We start from the raw sequence: 20147 nt of genomic DNA on the forward strand, positions 1-20147 counted from the left end.
ACCTACAAGGGACTATGTAAGAATGAATATTGTAAAGGAAACTTTATAGTCAGTGAAAGTACAGTACTTTGGATTGGCCGAAATGCACAATGTACATGAAACCAAATGCACGTGTAATTTACTTGTTGACCATGTGGCTATGGTTCAAAAAGTCCCTGCTCCAAAAGCTGTACCTAGTACTCTTCCAAACTGATTTTAAATAAAGTTTTTTAATTGTAGCAATAAACAAAAAGACAAGATACACTTAAAACAATACTGCAGTTTATCAAAAGACACATAAGAAATTTCAACTCTCATGTCTTTGACAGTTATAAAAATCAATATTTTGGCTAAGTTATAAACATGTTTATAATGCAATTATATGCAACTGCATAACTCTAGTAATGGTAATGACAGCTATAAGATCAGAATAGGTTTTTTAAAAAAAACACTAAAAACATAAAAATATGTAGCCCCATTATTTACCTGTAGAACGTGTTCAATTTATGCCTAAATTTCAGCATTTATTGTATCATCACTTCTCTAATTTAAAAAAATCACATCCAAAGGATAAGGCAAAACCACCTACGAATTGGTATATTTGTTTATTTCTCAATTTGTGAAAATGTCCTTAATTTGTTGATGTAGCAAACAAACTTCAACTCTGATTGCTATGCAAAAGAACAGAAGATAATCTGCTTTGCAATGAACTTTAAAGTTCAACTGCACACAGGCAACATGCTATATATGAAAAAATTACTAACTGAACTACAGGTATTAAATACTGAAAAAGAGTTAACAGTTTATTATTATAATTTACTTTATTTAACAATCTAGGAAGTTCGCAGCCATCAGCAGTTCCAGTGCAATTTCAGGTGCAATTGGGAATTCAGGAATCTCCGTGGAGCTGTTAGTGTAGCGAACCTTGTAGGTAAAATACATGCATACTTTCGATAGCACGTGTGAAGGGATCTCTCTAAAATTGACTTCGTTAGTTTCATTCTCCGCAAACTGACCTGGAAAAGAAAAGGAATTTGTGATATATAGGCTGAACTGTGTTTTCCTCCAAATTCCTATGTTCCTCCAAAATTCCTAACTCCCAATACTTCCAAATGGGACTATATTTGGAGACAAGTATTTAAGGCCCTGGACCAACTTAACTGGTATCCTTATCAGAACTTTTCATGTCATGTTTTGACTTTAGACTTCCACCTTGTTCATCTGCAAAGAGACTTTTGGCTGTTTGAAAATTCATAACTTTATCATCAAAGTGCTAATCCAGTAAAAGAAACCAAGAAACTTCCAGTCATTCGGAGAATGGAGTAAGAAATGGCAACCCACTCTGGTATTCTTGCCTGGAAAGCACTATGGACAGGACAGCCTGGCAGGCTACAGTCCGTGGGGTTGCAGAGAGTCAGAGATGATTGTGCATGCACACGTACACATATGGAGAAAGAGATAAAGTAAATTAAAATTCCCCCAAATAAAATATGGCAAGAAACTTAAACTCTACAGACATTGCCAGATAGAATGTAAAACAGTACAACCTCTTCGGAAAACAGTCTGACACTATCTTATAAAGTAAAATATATACTTATAGCCCAAAGAATCCACCTGCAATTCGGGAGACCTGGGTTCAATCCCTGGGTTGGGAAGATCCCCTGGAGAAGGGAATGGCTACCCACTCCAGTATTCTTGCCTGGAGAATTCCATGGACAGAGGAGTTTGGCAAGCTACAGTCCATGGGGTCGCAAAGAGTCAGACACGACTGAGCGACTTTCACTTATCAGAATGGGAAGTTAGGTTGCAGACACACAGAGGTTAGACAACAATGTGAAGACAGGGAGAAGACAGCTGTCTACAAGGCAAGGAGGGAGGCCCCAGAAGAAACCAACCCTACCAAATCTTTATTCCCATCCTTTGGAACTGTGAGAAACTAAATTTCTGTTTAAATCATCCAGTCACTGATATTTTGTTATGGCAGACTAATACAATGCAAAAAGGATAAACCCAACTTGCATCAAATGAAGTAGCTAGCTCTAATTTCTGAGCAGAAACATAAAAAAAAATACTATTAAGATTTAGTCTAGGTCAAGAGTCCCCAACTTCCAGGACCTGATGCCTGATGATCTGAGGGGGAACTGATGCAATAATAATAGAAATAAAGAGCACATTAAATGTAATGCACAAATCATACCCAAACCACTCCCCCACCCCAGCCCCCAAGTCTGTGGAAAAATTGTCTTTCACAAAACTGGTCCCTGGTGCCAAAAAAGTTGGGGACCACTAGTCTAGGGAATCGAGTATTTATGGATAATCAGGAGCTCTGTGCTATGTTGCCATGTAAATATAAACAATAAGTGAAACACTAATTTTAAAAAATCTTTTCAAGGAAGTAAATCCACTGTTTTCCTCTTTAGTTTTTAAAAACATGACCATGTTAATGAAATCTCATAAGCCATTATATTTCTCTTTAATAACAGTTCATAAATTTTTTAGTGATCTCTAAAAATTTCTTTAGCTATATAAACTTAAGATAATTTACCCTTTACTATTGGGATAAAATATTTTCTTGACCGTCTAGCATTAGCACTGTGCACTGAATAAAAAAAGACAGAAAAATGTACTTTCTGAGAAAAGAGTATTTTAAAAGTTTTCTATTAACGTCTATTGGTTAGGGTTAGGCTGAGGAAAAAGGAGAGAAGGAGCCAACAAATAATTCACAGCAATGAAGTTAGCTTTCTTTCCCAATAACTACAACTCTCTTGCTTGGACATATGCATGAAATATTACCAATAGGCAGTTGTTAAGCCTTTGACACTAGATCACATTAGTGTTTTTTTTTTGAGGTGAAATGCACATAACATAAAAGTCCCCATCTAAGATGTATAATTCAGTGTAGATTCACAGTGCTGAGCAGCCAACCACTCTTATTTGGTTCCAAAATATTTTTGTCACCCCAGATAAAACCTTGTACCCTTTAAGCAGGGCTTCCCAGGTGGTAGTAAATTCTCCAGCCAGTGTGGGAGACCCAGGTTCAATCCCTGGGTTGGGAAGATCCCTTGTGTAGGAATGGCAATCCACTCCAGTATTCTTGCCTGAAAAATCCCATGGACAGAGGAGCCTGCTGGGCTATGATCTACAGGGTACAAAGAGTAGGACACGACTGAGCAAGTGAGCACACATGCACAACCCTTGAAGCAATTCTTTCCCACCCTCCACCCCCAGTCTCTGGAAAACACCAATTCACTTTCCGTTTCTACGAAATCATCTATTCTGGATATTTCATACAAATGGAATTATACAACATTTGATCTTTCATGTCTGGCTTCTTTCACTTAGTATAATGTTTTGAAGGTGCATGTATCAGTATTACATTCCTTTTCACATAAACGTGAAAGTTGGTTTTAAGTTAAAGGAGATCAGGCCTATAAAAGAAGCCAAAATTCTCTAATCTTAAGTTTTAACTAAGATTTTGTTGGCATTCGTGAATTTCCCCCCTCAAGTACATCCTAGTTCTGTCTAGTAGAAAAGCCTAAAGCCATGCAACTCAGGAGCAACGAGTGCTGCTAGCACCCAGAGTGGGGTCTCTAAGTACCATTTTCCACTAAAAAAAAACCCAACCAACCAAAAACAAAAAAATCAGGGCTCTTTAGAAAAAGTTGCTTTCAGGATTGAGAAATAATGTACAAAATGAACCTGAGAACTGTTGTTATTACAGAAAGCAGTGGATATCCAAGACTAATAAAGCCATGTCACAAGGACGCAGAAGCCAACTTGATGTGCCCCCTCTGGCGTAAAAATGGAGCAAATGGAGCAATCTGAACATCAGTGAAAATGACTGCACAGGACTGAAAAATATCCAATATATATGTATACATGCAAACAAAACAAACATTCTTTACTATTGGAAGATGCTGGAGAACCAATTTGCTACTCTGAAAAATTACAAGGGAAAAAAAAAGCAAGTGTTTATCCGTTTTTCCTCCCTGTACAGATTGTATTTCAGGGTAACCAAAGAGTTCTTTACTGGAAAATTCTAAGTAATAAATGTAGAAGAAACGACAGAATTAGAAAATCCCTGTTTTACAATTCTGAATGAAGTAAATTTCAGCAATAGCCCCAGTGAATGCTAAAACTATTATATGAAAGACTGACTGGGGAACTGCTCATGGACCAATCAGCTTGATAACTCTGGAACCCACTAACCAGTCTTGGCATTGCTAAAAGACACGATACAACAGGAATACAAGACTTCTACCTATAAAGTACTCTTGTTAGAGAGATGAACTGTATTTTAATCAAGCCTCCAGAGATCTAATTTTGAGTTTTCAAGATGAAACATGACTTAAGTCTAGTCTGGATGTCGACATTATACAAATAACCTGTCTCTAGTAAGACAAGGAAAGAAAAAAAAGAGTTTTGCAGGGGAACAATCATAGATTTCTGCAAGTGAAATGGCATTATGTCAGGAGTTTGCTTGAAATACTCTTAAAAAAAAGTCAGAATAGATGAAATGAGATTGGCAAAATACTGATAATTACTGAAGCTGGTTGATGGGTACAGGAAGGTATGTTATGCTATTTCCTCCACATCTGGGTTATGTTTTAAAATTTCTATAGTAAAAAATATAAAAAAGGGATTGCAAAGGATCCCAAATAGCCAAAACAATTTTGAAAAAGAAAAAGGGGCCTAACACTTTCTAATTTCAAAACTTACCACAAAGCTGCAGAAATCAAAACAGCCGTATACCGGTATAAGGATAGATACATATACCAACAGGAAAGAATTGAGAGTCCAGAAATAAACCTACACGCTTACAGTCAACCGATATCAACAAGGACGCCAAGACCATTCAATGAAGTCAAGTATGGTCTCTTCAACAAATAGTACTAGGATGTCCACAAGCATGAATGAAGCTGATTCATACTACATAAAAAATTAACAGTATCAAGGACCTAAATGTTAGAGCTTAAACTACAGAACTCATAAGAAAACATAAGGGTAAATCTTCATGACACTGAATTTGGCAATGGATTTTTAGACAAGACTCATAAATCACAAACGAGAGAAAATAAACCAGACTTCATCACAATAAAAAAGGTTTAGTACATCAAAAGACACTATCAAAGGACTGTCCTGGTGGTCCAGTGGGTAAGACTCTGCCTTGCCAACCTGGATGAGAAGGAAGTTTGGGGGAGAATGTATACATGCAAATGTATGACTGAGTTCCTTTGCTGTTCACCTGAAATGATCACAACATTGTTTGTTAACTGGCTATCCCCCAAAACAGATTTTAAAAGTTTAAAAAGAAAAAAAAAAAAAAAAAAAAGAATCTGCCTTGCAATGCAGGGGATGAAGGTTCATTTCCTGATTGGGGAACTAAGATCTCACATGCCCGTGGAGCACTGAAGCCCAAGCACTACAATTGCTGAGTCTACTAAGTCCACATGCCACAACTAGAGAGTTTGTGCTACAACAAAAGATCTCACATGTCGCAACGAAGATTCCATGTGCTGCAATGAAGATCCAATGCATCAACCCTCTCAAAAAAAGATACTATCAAGAAAAAACACAGCCTACAGAATACAGAAAATATTTGCAAATTATGTATCTGGTAAGGGTCTAGTGACCAGAATTTATGTGCTGTGTTTAGTTGCTCAGTTGTGTCCAACTCTTTGTGATCCCACAGACTGTAGCTCACCAGGCTCCTCTGTCCATGGGGTTTCTCCAGGCAAGAATACTGAAGTAGGTGGCCAAGCCGTCCTCCAGGGGATCTTCCCAACTCAGGGATCGAACCCAACCCAGGGGTCTCCGGCATTGCAGGCACATTCTTTGCCAGGTGAGCCACCAGGGAACCCTAAGAATACTGGAGTGGGTAGCCTATCCCTTTTCCAGGGGATCTTCCTGACTCAGGAATCAAACTGGGTTCTCTGGCATTGCAGGCTGATTCTTTACCAGCTAAGCTACCAGGGAAGCCCCCCAGAATTTATAGAGAACCCTTAACAACTCACAAACACAAGTCAATTAAAAAATGGGCAACAGAATTGGACAGATGTTTCTCAAAAGAAGATATATAAATGACCAAAAAGCACACAAAGTTATGTTTAACATTGTTAGTCATTAGGGAATTGCTAATCCAAACGACAATGTAAAGAGATACCACTTCACACTCACTAAGATGGCTATATCAGAAAAATAGAAAATAACCAATGTCAGAGAGGATGTGGATAAAGTAGAACCCTCAAACACTGCTGGTAGGAATGTAAAATGGTACAGCCACAGTGCAAACAGTTCAGCATTTCCTCAGAGTTAAGCATAGAATTACTGTATGCTCCAGAAATTCCAATCCTCAAGAAAAACTTTCTTGAGGTAAAATGTTAAGAATAGATATTTGGGGAAAAAAAAAAAAAAGAATAGATATTTGGGAGGCAGTAACTTAAATAAACTTCACATGTAACCAGGAGCACATATCACCACAGTCCTTCTGTGGTGAACTCACCATGGAAAACTAACATAGGGAAATGATCCTTCCTGTTACAAAATAATCAATTTGGTCTTAATAAAACTGCAGTAAATAACTGAAAACAGGAAATAGCAGATGCCATTTTCCCCCCAATCCAACGTAGAGACAGTGTTAGCTGCTCAATCATGCCCGACTCTTTGCGACCCCATGGACTGTAGCCCGCCAGACTCCTCTGTCCATGGAATTCTCTAGGCAAGAATACTGGAGTGGGTTGCCATTCCCTTCTCCAGGGGATCCTCCCCACCCAAGGATCGAACCCGGGTCTTCTGCAGTGCAGGCAGATGCTTTATCACCTGAGCCACCAGGGAATGCAACATAACCATGCAATAATTAATGTTAGAACAGTTACTGTTCTAACTTTTAATGTTAGGACTGTTCTCTCTTTTAATGTTATGAGCTATTTAATTCAACTTAAATCACATTCATCAAACACTGAAAGTGAAGATACAATATATTAAGAGGAAATAAAGAAATGTACCTACCTGGGCCACTCAACATGGCTTTTATTGTTCCTGATGTTAGCGCATGTTCTCTCTTTACAATAAACTCATGACCATCTGAAGATATCAATTTGACATACATGGCATCAGGGCCCTCACAGCCACCATAGGTTTTCTCTTCTCCATCTAAAGTAGGTAAGTAGTAAAATGATTTCTGACTCACAAAATGGATTAAAAACAAACAGGTTTACCAAAGTTAGTATTTGAATAATTCAGACCTGGACCATTTCCCAGGATTTTAAAGTTTTTAACTTCTTGTATAACTAGTCTCTAAATATTTTGGCCACACAGTTTGTGGGATCTCAGTTCCCCAACCAGGGATTGAACCTGGGCCATGGCAGTGAAAAGTGCTGAGTCCTAACCACTGGCCCACCAAGAACTCCCAAGGATATTTACTTTAGATGAAAATGTACCAGTATTTTCAAGGGAATAGTAACAATTTGTGAACATAGCAGCACATTCGAATTTAAGACTAAAAGAAAACATTCAAATAGTAAAACTTTAAACCTGTCACTTGAAATACTCATTTAAAAAATAAAATGCATACTGTGTTTTGGAATAGCTGTTTGTAGGCCATGTGAGTGCAACTTCTGACAAGCCCATATTCTCAAAATTAGAGCTTTCTTTACTTAAAAAATGATCAAAACATTTTACTGCTCAGTTTAAATTACTGCATGAATACTGAAGTAATGAATATAGACAAGTATTTTTAAAAATTCAAAGCACAGGTGAGGTAGCTGGCAGCTACCTCCACTGCCACCATGCTGGCTTTAGCCAGAGGAGTTTGTGCAATATAATTTTTTGAGGGAGTATGTACTTTTATACATCTGTTTACAATCTTTTCTCACATACATAATTTTACAAGTTTGTATTGACAGAATTTTAATTTTTATGATTACCAATATTTGAAAGAAAACATCTTAAGGCTTATTCTAAAAACTCAGGAAGCCTTAGTGAGAAGTATAGAAGCTGAAGCACTGTTTAATTACAAACATACATTTACTCATTCATCTGTTAATACAAATTCCTAAAACTGAGATTAATAAAGATCAAAATTACTTATGTTCTACCACTGCCAAAATTGTTTAATCTGAATATAACTGGGAGGAACCATTCAGACAAATCTAAATTTAAATGTGCCAGGAAAGACTTCACTCTTCACCCAATCTCTAAAGTAGGAAATTATTTAAAGGAGACAAAGAGATAAATAAATACAGTAAGTAATCCTTGACTGGACCCTTGATTTAAAAACTGTGAAGAACACTATTGAAGAAACTGAAATTTTGAATATGGACTGAATTAGGAGATGTATGCTTAAGGATTTAGTATGGAGTTTTATGTGCTGCATGTTCAGTTGTGGCCAACTCGGTGACCCCATCGACCGCAGCCCACTAGGCTCCTCTGTCCATAAAATTCTCCAGGCAAGGATACTACAGAGGGTTGTCATTTCCTACTCCAGAGGATCTTCCCAACCCAGGAATCGAACCAGAGTCTCCTGTAGCTCCTGCATCGGCAGGCAGATTCTTTACCACTGAACCAAATGGGAGGCTCCTTGAGTATTACATGTACAACTAAATAAATAATACAGGCAAAAAGGCTTATATGTGTTTTTGTATGTATATGTGGGTATATAAACACACACACACAGGAAAAGCAAATATGACAAAACATTAATTGGTGAAGGCCACAGTGTATTATTCTTACAATTTTTCATAGTAAAAAGCTGGGGGACTCAAAAATGCAAGTAACTTCTAAATCTTCGACTATTCAAGCATACAGATTTTTAGCAGTTTTTGCCAACCTCTAAGAACAAAAATAAAAATAATTATCAAGTATTTAAATTTATACGTTTAGTGGTTTTGGGTTTTTTTTTTTTTTTGAAACAAAACCATTTTCAATGTCTGTTAGGAGAGTTTCTAATTTCTTAAGTAACAATTACTCACTAGCAATCACAAATTAAATCTGGCACAATAATGTTACTGATCTGGCTTTCAGAAATATATAGTAAACATAGCTGTTGATATGAACAACTAATTTTCAATCCACTCTATTTTCTTACTTGCATTCACCGACTCTGAAGGTCTATCTTTGAGAAGAAAGCTTCAACTAATTGAATGACAAAATTACTTTTATATAACTTACCCATTATGTTCTTATGAAATTCTACTTTGCGTCCACAGGAACTTTAGTAGTTTCCTGAAAAGATAACAATGCTATATTGAGATCAATGCCAGAATAACATGTTTTTGCCCATTATTATTTACTACATCCTTTAGTGTTACAAGTGCAAGGATTCGGTCTCTCTCAGCTAGGCAAATTTCCCAGTCACCACAATAGGGAAGAGTATTAAGTTTCTGAACATCTGAGAAGATGATCACCTGCAGGACAGGGAATTCTAAATACAGATTTGTCTCCTACTCTTTTAAGGTAACTATTCTGACAACACTTTAAACATACAGATGTTGTTCATTAGGAGCTGAACTGAACTTGAAAGAGACTCTTGGCTTTAATCATCTTTGTATATTATATCTGCTAGACACTGGTAGACACCAAAGCAAGTATCTGCTAAATGAATGACAACATGATCAACCCAAGGATGTGACTTTCATGAGAATAAAAAAGATAAGGCCTGCCCTCTTCTTAGGTAAGCGTGCACATCTATAATACATGTTCCATCCATTCTGCACAGAGGCTACCAAAGTTCTGAGATTTAACAGTGAAGGAGTTAAAAATTAATTCTTGAGAAATCTTAAATTTTACAAAAGAAATAACTGCTAAAGGAAAAGAGCTCATATTTTCAGCAATTTGTATTTTAACAGAATTTCTTCAAAGAAGGATTTTATTTGTCCCATTATTTTTATGTCATTGTCAGGAAAACAGCATATTCTAAGTACCCTGTTCTCTAAGAAATTTCTGACCAATAAACCTATGTCAAGTTAAAGTGTTAGTTGTTCAGTTGTGTCTGACTCTTAGCAACCCCATGGACTGTAGCCTTCCAGGCTACTCTGTCCATGGAATTCTCTCAACAAGAATACTGGAGTGGATAGCCATCCCCTTCTCCAGGGTATCTTCCCAATCCAGGGATCAAACCTGGGGCTCCTGCATTGCAAGCAGATTCTTTATCATCTGAGCCACCAAGGAAGCCCTAAACCTATGTAATCCCTCACCTTAAAAAATGATATCATTGATGTATAGCAAGGCTGAATGATTCGTTCCAGGTAGTGACAAAGTAGGAGTAAAAATTAAATGTTAGTCTAGAACCCTCTCCAAGAATGGAGGGAGATACTTAAAGGGTTATGTCTAAAGCAGGCAATATAACATTATTACCAAGCTGAGAGTCTAATGAGTATAAACACTGCATTAAATGCCTTGCATACGTTATCTTATTTTAAAACAATACTTCCACAGGGAAACTGTCATTACCATTGTAGAGACTAGCAAACACTAAGAGGCTGCTCTACTTGCTCAAGGCTTCCACAGCTTAAGTGGCAACATGAGAATTTAAACCTAGATAGGTTTGCTTTAGAGCCCACATTCCCTTCCATTATTCCATAAAGCCATGGTGATAAATTCCGGCTCCTATTAAAACTTCTTTTCGACTACTGCTGAGAGGTGCCGATATAAATCCTTAGATAGTTCTTTAAAATTTAAAACCAGTACAATGTCTGCTACTGCTAAGTCACTTCAGTTGTGTCCGACTCTGTGCGACCCCAAAGACGGTAGCCCACCAGCCTCCCCCGTCCCTGGGATTCTCCAGGCAAGAACACTGGAGTGGGTTGCCGTTTCCTTCTCCAATGCATGAAAGTGAAAAGGGAAAGTGAAGTCGCTCAGTCGTGTCTGACTCTTGACCCCATGGACTGCAGCCCACCAGGCTCCTCCATCCATGGGATTTTCCAGGCAAGAGTACTGGAGTGGGGTGCCATTGCCTTCTCCAGTACTATGTCATTATGGTAATAACAGTAAGCAATTTAAAGAAGTTTTCAGTCATTATTAGTTTCTTCTGTTCCTTTTATGGTAATAATAGTAAGCAATTTAAAGAATTTTTCAGTCATTATTACTTTCTTCTGTTCATACTGCTTTGTACTCATCCTAAAAAACAAACACACACACACATAAAAGGAAAAAATGCTAGAAAAGGTAGAATTTCAAGTGCTAACTTTTCTTTAAAAAATCTCCAGAGTAAAAGCTTTAGGATGTTTATTTAACTAGCAGTAGCTAAGCAACCATGAAAAGTCACACCTTAGAAGCCTTCTGGGTAGCAACAGTTTTTCCACGGACTTGTTAATATAGTAAATAAATTCCATAATTTATACAAGGGTTAATGGTTGAGTGGGAAAGGGAGCTCCCCATGACTAACAAAGAGTAAATCAACATCAACAAGAGTAGACTCTGATACCTAAGAAGTTAAAATAATTGAAATGATTAAATTTGGACTTAACCCACAGATAACCTATATAAATCTAAGTTTGGGGTTACAAAAGCTCAGTGTGAACATTCACTCTGTAACTGAGCAAGTTTCAAAATAGGAATTAGGTAGGTAAAAGGAAGTGATTAAACAGTGGATTGAGAATAGTTCTAGGCAGAAGACATGAACAAAGGCTTGATGTCATTGTGTTTTAGAGAGTCATATGTAAAATTACTCTTAGCATTTTTTTTTTAATGTTTTGGTAAAAAACAGAAATTCTGGTGAGCCTAAGGCCTATACTGAAGCCAGTTTTCAGCTACTGTCATTCAACACCAAAAAGATCTTTTAACAGCCCATCCCTTATTTGAAATGTTACCTTTGTCGTACACTATATTACTACTATATTATCATATGCTGTATCATACACTATATTACACGGATTTCTAGATTGTATTCTGTTCCATCAATCTTGTTTATACCTGACCAATATTCTCACTGTTTTAATTACAGTAGTGTGATAAACATGCTTTTGCTAACGAGTTGGGCAAGGCCCCATTTTGTGATTACACACTTCTTGTTAGGTCTACTTTTAGCACTTTACAGTCCCCATTATGAATGAGATCTCTTCTATACTGTACTTTCTGAAAGGCTATTGCTGGTGTTTTAAAGAAAACCTTTTAAACTCAGTAAGTTGATTTTGTATTCTAGCATCTTCACCGAACTCTCTTACTAGTTCTAACAGTTTTTCAGCTGACTTGCTTGGATTAGCTAAGTAGATGAGAGCAACAGCTGCAAATCTACAGCTCTGTAGATGTCTAACGCATTACTCACAAGAATATATAGCAATTAAAGAACCAAATGTTAAAAAAAAAAAACAACAAAAAACACCCACTGAACTCTAGATCAGAAGAAAAAAATACAAATAGCTCATAGACCCCTATAAAAATGTTTGGTTCCAAAGGAAACATGAAAACTAAAACATTACACTGATGTATAGAACAGTCTTTTGGACTCTGTGGGAGAGGGAGAGGGTGGGATGATTTGGGAAATGAGTCACCAGTCCAGGTTTGATGCATGATACTGGATGCTTGGGGCTGGTGCACTGGGAAGACCCAGAGGGATGGTGTGGGGAGGGACGAGGGAGGAGGGTTCAGGATGGGGAACACATGTATACCTGTGCTGGATTCATGCTGATATATGGCAAAACCAATACAATATTGTAAAGTTAAAAAATTAAATTAAATTAAAAGAGAAAAAAAAAACTTGCTAAGAACCATGATTTGAACAGGAGGGGAAATGGGTAATATAAAACAAAAATAGTACAAACTTACGAAATATTCTGGGGCAGTGAAAAGGATTAAGTTAAATATATGTATGTAATAACATGGAAATACCACTAAAATAAACTTAACTTTTTTAAAAGCAGGTAAGAATGATAGATATAGTTTTATGCCATTTATGCAAAATAAATGATTTCTCACCTATTAAACTCATGTTTTCTGTAGGAAAATATATAAAAATGACCCCGAATAGCCAAAACAATTCTGAGAAAGAAGAACAGAGTCAGAGGTGACATGTTCCCTAATGTTAAACTACACTACAAGCTGCTGTGCTGCTGTTGAGCCTCAGCGATACATGGAGTCTTACATGTATGACGCAGAGGCTACGCTATGCTTAGTTGCTCAGTTGTGTCTGACTCTTTGCGACCCCATGGACTGGAGCCCGTCAGGCTCCTCTGTCCATGGGCTTCCTCAGGCAAGAATACTGGAGTGGGCTGCCATTTCCTTCTCTAACTACAGTAATCCCAACAGTACATAAAAACAGTCTCACAGACTAATGGCAGAACAGAGAGCCCAGAAATGAGACCACAGTTACATGATCAATTCATCTATATTAAAAGCAGCAGAAATATTCAGTGATAAAAAGACAGCCTCTTCCATAAATGATGTTGGGAAAACTGGGCAGCTTATATGCAAAAGAAACAAAACTGAACTTTCTCACACCATATACAAAAATAAACTCAAAAGTGTATTAAATACTTAAACGTAAGACCTGAATCATAAAGCTCCTAGAAGAAAACATAGGCGGTACATTCCTTGACACTGGTCTTAGCAGTATTTTGGGGGATATGTCTCCTCAGGCAAGGAAAACAAAGCAGAAGTAAACAAATGGGACTGCATCAAATTAAAGAAAAAGCTTGTGCAAAACAAATGAAACTGTCAACATAATTAAAAGGCCACCTATTGAGTAGAAGTTTGCAAACAGTATGTCTGATAAGGGGTTAACACCCCAGATATGGGGTTGGCCAAAGCTGAAGCTCCAATACTTGGGCCACCTGACGTGAAGAGTCAACTCACTGGAAAAGACTCGGATGCTGGGAAAGACTGGGGCAGAAAGAGAAGAGGGTGACAGAGGATGAGATGATTGGATGGCATCATCAATTCAATGGACATGAGTTTGAGCAAATTCTGGGAGATAGTGAAGGACAAGGAAACCTGATGTGCTGCATGCAGTCCATGAGGTCGAAAAGAGGAGGACACAACTGAGTGACTGAACAACAACAAAAAAGTTCGATAACATCTTATGGAAAAACCAGAATGAACTTTTTGGCCAACCCAATATTTAAAGAATTCATACAACTCAAAATAAAAAACCCCCAACCAACCCAACTGAAAAATGGGAAGAGGACCAGAATAGACATTTTCCCAACGAAGACACACAGATAGCCAAACAACACATGAAAAGATGCTCAACATCAAAAATCACCAGGGAAATGCATATTGAAACCATAATAAGATACCATTTGAGACCTGTCAGAATGGCTATCCTCATTTTTGACAATGAATAAATAACAAGCACTGGCAAGGATGTGGAGAAAAGGGAACCCTTACACAGCATTGGTAGGACTGTAAATTGATGCAGCCACTACAGAAAACAGCATGGAAGTTCCTCAAAAAATTAGCACTAACATAGATCCAGAATTCCACTTCTGCAGATTTTTTCTAAAGTCAACAAAAATGCTAATTCAAAAAAATGCATGCACCCCTGCATTCATTTTAGCATTATTTACAATAGTCAAGATGTGGAAGCAATTTAAGTGCCCATCAACAGATGATAAAGATGGGACATACACAATTCAAGATTACTCATAGAAAAGAGTATTAGTTATAAGAATGAGAGCTTGCCATCTGCGACAAGACGGATATCACGCTAAGTAAAATAAGTCAGAGAGTGAAAGACAAAAACTGTATGATCTCACTTACATGTGGAATCGAAACACCAAAATGAATGAACAAACATAACAAAACAGAACCAGACTCACAGAACAAATCAGTGGTTGCCACACAGGAACTGGGTGGAGGAATGAGTCAAACAGACAAGGGAGATTAAGAGGCACAAAACTTGGGAGGGGACATACATATACCTATGGCTGATTCATGTCGATATCTGGCAGAAATCAACAAAATTCTGTAAAGCAATTATCCTTCAATTAAAAAAAAAAAGAGGTAACAAACTTCTATGAAACGTGATAAAACGTAAAGCATCGGGAATACAGTCAAATATTTTAATATCTTTGTATAGTAACAGATGGCACTAGACTTATCATTGTGGTGATCATTTTGTAATGTATAGAAATACTGACTCATCCCTGGTGGCTCAGACAGTAAAGAATCTGCCTGCAACGTGGGAGACCTGGGTTTGATCCCTGGGTAGGGAAAATTCCTTGGAGGAGGGCATGGCAACCCACTCCAGTATTCTTGCCTGGAGGAGCCCCATGGACAGTATTCTTGCCTGGAGAAGCCTGGTGGGCTACAGTCCATGGGGTCACAAACAGCTGGACACGACTAAGCACAGCACATGCTGTACATCTGAAACTAATGTATTATTGTAGGTCAATGACACTTCAATTTTTTTTTTAAAGAGCATTGAAATACATGTCTGAAAGTACTAGTTATTTCTAGTCATTTAGAAAACTATAATTTAAAACTGATTTTTTAAAAAGAAACAAGTATGTGGAACTAAGCTGCTTTTGAAGGAAACAATGGTCAGTCAGTCTGATAATTTGTTCTTAACAATAATATGTAAGAATATGATTGATTTGAAAAATGAAGTAAATTACATTAACCAAAAATTATCTAATGTTATTAGAGAGGCTTTGGCCATTAATACAAATTGACAGAAGTTACACAATTCTAGTTTGTAAAAAGACATTAGAATATTTTGCCTAGAATATGCTTATAGTGTTGCTGAATTTATGTCTCAGGATGATATATAATTCTCATTCTGGGATTTCCCTGGTGGTCCAGTGGTTAAGACTCAGAGCTTCCAATGCAGAAGACATGGGTTCAATCCCTGATAGAGGAACTAACATCCCACAGGCCACCCAACACAGCTGAAACATTAAAAAAAACAAATTTTTTTTTTTCTATCTTGAGACTCAGATAGGTTTAAGTAATAAGACTTCTGTTTCTTCATCTCCCAAATGAGGAAACTGAACTAAACTGTGTCTAAAGTCCCTTCCAGCTCTACTATTTTATGACTGAACCCATCTGAAATTCACCCTCCCTCTACAAGTGCCCATAATTCTCAATTTCTCATCTTTATTAAACAGAGTGTCTCCCACACAGCACAGAACTCAAGAGCTTCAGAGTGCTGTGTGTTCCACTGAGGCTGTCCTGTCTGCCACACCCTGTAACCAATCTAATCTCCCTCTCAGGCAACGATGTCCAAACTCCCTTGTCTTAGTCTAAAACGCAAGAGCAAAAGGGCTTCCCTGGTGGCTTAGTGGTAGAGAATCAGCCTGCCAATACTGGAGACACGGGTTCGATCCTTGGATTGGGAAGATCTCCCGGAGAAGGAAATGGCAAGCCACTCCCGTCTTCTTGCCTGGGAAATCCCATGGACAGAGGAGCCTGGCAGGCTACAGTCCACAGGGTCCCAAAAAGCGGGACACAGCTTAATGACTAAACAACAATTATACATTCTATGCACTATAAAAACCTTTCAACGATGGACTAAAAATAAAAAACAAATACAAAGGAAAGCCAGAGCTTGCTTCACTCCACTGTTAACATGAGGACTGGCACCATACACACCTCACAGTCTTTATACTTCTTAACTCCCTGACCCTCCTCTGATGTAGCTAACCCACCCAAAATCCCAATCCTGGCCAAACCCAATTCTCCACCTAGCTCAGGCCTCAAATAAAAAGCTGAACTGGCTAAAGAAAAGTCACAACCATTTTGACTGGTCTCTATTTTAAACCTATGGCAACACACTTTAAACAGGGACTTGGTATCACAGTAATCCCCTTAACTAACTAGTTAACTGGCTTTCCTACTCAGAAAATTTACAGCTCTTAAACCTCCCACATTCCTCTCCTCCCTACCCTAACAACTTCACTTATTTCACCAAGAAAACACAACAAATCACTTCAAATGCCTTGTCTTTTCCACCTTCATCCTACCTGCATACCTATATACCATATACTCTTGTCCATTTTCCTGTTTCAAAAGCTGCATAAAAATCATCCTTCCTACCACAGTGATCCAAGAACTTTGCTCCACCCCTATTTCCATCAACACATCAAATGCTGTATCATCATCAAGACCACCCACTTCTCCATAACCCACAATAATCAGTCTTTTTAGACTACTAGTCCAATCAAAGTGCTCTTGTCCGATTTCAACTACTCAGTCACTAGGTCAATTTTTAATCCTCATATTACTCTTTTATAGTTGACTCCAACCTCTTTTCTTCCATTAGCATTACAGATGCCACACCCTCCTGGCCTTTCGGTTTCCATCACTGCTCCTCTAATCAGTGTGCTCCCTTCCCAGCCATCTGCCTCTTCTCCATCAATACTCTTGATGTCCTCTGGTCTGTAGTTTTAAGTACCACCTATAAAACACGACTCCAGGATTATCTCCCGAGCCTGACTTCTGCTCTGAGCAAGGAGCTCTGAGTAGGGGTATTCTATTGCCTACTACTGCACATATTCTGAGCTGTATAAAATTATCAAATTTAGTACATTCTATACAGAACTCCTGCTTTATTCCTTAGAAACCAGTGCACCCTCCCCAGTCTTCCTCATTCCAGGAGATGGTGCTACTGTTCACCCAGATGTTTGGGCAAAACAAGGTGATTCTTCCAGATTTTTTGTCCTGGGGTTAGTAAGACCCATTTGGCTCCATCTTCAAATTATACTCCGAATCAGACCGCTTCTCACTTTCAACTCTACATCTCTAGTTCAAGCTACTACAGCTCAACTGAACTACTACAAGCTGCCTTAGGAGCTGGTTTCTCCACTTTCCTCCAACTCAGTTTGCCACTCAGCAGTTAGTCATCAAAAGCATTCCCCTACACAAAATCCCCTAATGGCTTCTCATTACAAACAGAACAAAGACAATAAAGTTCCATTTCATTTACTGCTTGCTAACCATTCTGCTCTCATCTCCCATCACTCTTCCTTATGCTCCAGCCACAATGACCTTCTAAGTATTGTACTGGGTCAAGTTCATTTCTCTTAAGGTCTATGCATTTGCAGTTACTGCTCTCTCCAAAACTCTTCCTTCAGCTCTTCATTATTTTGGTCTCCAGGCAAAACATTAAGTCTTCAGAGAAGGAGGTCTTCCTTGAGCACTTCTCTTTCAAAATTACACACTCTCACCCTAGTCACCCTAACTTAATCTAACTCTAAATCTAGTTATATTCTCTTTACATTTATCGCCATCTGAAACTATGTTTGCTTACTTAATGTACAGTCTCTTTCCTCAAGCTCCAAGAGGGCAGGCTTCATATATAGTGCCTAACATATAGAAGATGAAGATGCTAAATAAATATTTGAGTGAATGGCACTATAGTTTTCTTAATCACCAAAGCTTGAAATCACTGATGAGATTTTTCTGATCTTATTTAATAATGGAACAGTAAACATTTAGGACGGATTAGCTAAAATGCATTAACACATACCAGTGTAAATACAAAGACTTTTCAGATATTTTCTAATACTGAAAAATCTACAAAAAGAAAAAAAAGATAAAGTTACACCTTGTTTTCAATGTGTGGCTGAGTGCCTCTATTTTTTTCATGTTTTGAGTGTATTTCTGATTTGTTGAAGTGTCGAAACAGGTTGTGTGCTGGAGTTCCTTCAAGACAAAAACAAACCCAGCTTGGTCTAGGCCATTACCTGTTTCCCATCTGTAGTTATTCGATGAAGTCATGTACATGACCGTTCTGTAGCAATAAATGTGCCATTTTTATTTTTAAAAAAATCCAAAAAAGCAATTTATAGGACACAAATACTTTGGAACTTGATATATAGAACTGACTCTAATTCTGACTACAAACTATTGCCTAATCATATTACAGAATTACTATAATGAAATGAAACTAGCATCTTCCATTTGAAATAAATTTATATATATAAAACTTGGAATGGTAGCTGTTGGTTATTAGGTCGATCTCATACTTAAGGAAAAAAGGACAGTCATTTAAAAATTATGAGGCCAAAATCATCACTGGCAATAAACGCTTAATATCCACGATGACAGGAGCCATAGTTGTCTCTTTGCCATTGTATCTCCGAAATGAATGAATCCACGTGTGAACAGTGGTGTTTTAACATCATGAATTATACCACAATTACAATGTAAACGAGATCGGAGATGTCTCATTTTAGTCCACTAAACAAAACAGGAAAACTACCTGGCGATGAAAAAGCAAATTTGGTAGTTTGAAAATAAGGTTTTAAAACTCTAAAGGATTTCGGTTGTTTTCTATACTGAAGGCGACGCAGAGTAGAAATGCTCGCACTAGTAACTCGAACTCCATAAACTAAAGAGGTCCACAGCAGAAACTTAATGGCCACCGTACTTGACACTGGAGGCCTCCATCTGATAAGACTGGGCGGCAGATGCTCGACAGACCCAAACCACCAAGTCGGGCAGAGATCACCCAACAAGTTGCCCCGAAAGTAAAGTTCTCGGGGTCCCGCTACAGGAAAGAGCGAGGGCCCTCTTCTGTGACTGGGGACCGGCTCCAAGGAGAGGACGAACCTGAGTGCACCCGGGGAAAGCAAAAAAGGAAAAGCGACAGAGCTGCCATGTTCCTAACTCCACCCTCCTCACGCTCAACCCCGAAGAGGCCCAGTCTCGCCAGCCGCCGCCCCTCCTTCCTCCCTTTTCCAAGCCCACCGAGCGGCGCCAGGGAACCTCCCGCCGCCCTCCTCTCCCCTCCCCCAAACCAGGAGCCGAAGCGGCAGGGCAAGGTTAAGCTTCCGTTCCTTCCCCGCCCAAATGGGAAGGGGTGGGAAGTGGGATGGCGAGAGCACTCAGTACGAGCCTCCCCCGTCCCCCACGCGGGCCCAGAGCTCCGTTCCCACCCTAGCCCGAGACTCACTCGTCAGCTCCGCAGCTACCGCAGCAACCGCACCGGGTCCCCGCGCACCGCCACAGCCCCTACACCAGGGCCGCCCCCCCACCCCCAGCTGCCTGCCTCCGTGGGTTCCGGGGCAGCAAGAGGAATCACTTCCGCTGGGTCACAGATACCTTCTATGCGCGGGAGATTAGTACCTGGTGAGGCGGAGACGCGCCGAGGCGGTTACTTGCCGGCGTCTACAGGAAGTGCGCAGCGCCCCCCTCCCTTCTTCCACGGGCCAGCCTACGAGGACGGCGGTGCCGGGAAAAGTTTCAGCCAATCCTATTTTGGGTTTTCTGATTCCCAGCATGCAGCACCG

At 38.8% G+C, this 20147-nt stretch overlaps 1 protein-coding gene across 3 annotated transcripts; it reads right to left on the reverse strand.

Moving 5' to 3' along the window:
* Window positions 1-571: 571 nt before the first annotated feature.
* ELOC (elongin C) lies at window positions 572-20120 on the reverse strand. Of its 3 annotated transcripts, none has more exons than XM_055546301.1 (4): window positions 19984-20120; window positions 9148-9201; window positions 6988-7131; window positions 572-995 (listed from the first exon to the last, which is right to left on the reverse strand). In XM_055546301.1, exons 2-4 carry the CDS (start codon window positions 9149-9151, stop codon window positions 805-807), a joined length of 339 nt encoding a protein of 112 aa, XP_055402276.1. In that variant the 5' UTR covers window positions 9152-9201; window positions 19984-20120; the 3' UTR covers window positions 572-804. The 3 variants fall into 3 exon arrangements, with proteins under 3 accessions (XP_055402276.1, XP_055402277.1, XP_055402275.1); XM_055546302.1 differs by having other exon boundaries at window positions 19960-20115; XM_055546300.1 differs by lacking the exon at window positions 19984-20120 and adding an exon at window positions 19811-19953.
* Between the last annotated feature and the right edge of the window lie 27 nt (window positions 20121-20147).

The sequence above is a fragment of the Bubalus kerabau genome, chromosome 14 (genome assembly GCF_029407905.1).
Source record: "Bubalus kerabau isolate K-KA32 ecotype Philippines breed swamp buffalo chromosome 14, PCC_UOA_SB_1v2, whole genome shotgun sequence".
In the NCBI taxonomy this organism is placed as follows: Eukaryota; Metazoa; Chordata; class Mammalia; order Artiodactyla; family Bovidae; genus Bubalus; species Bubalus kerabau.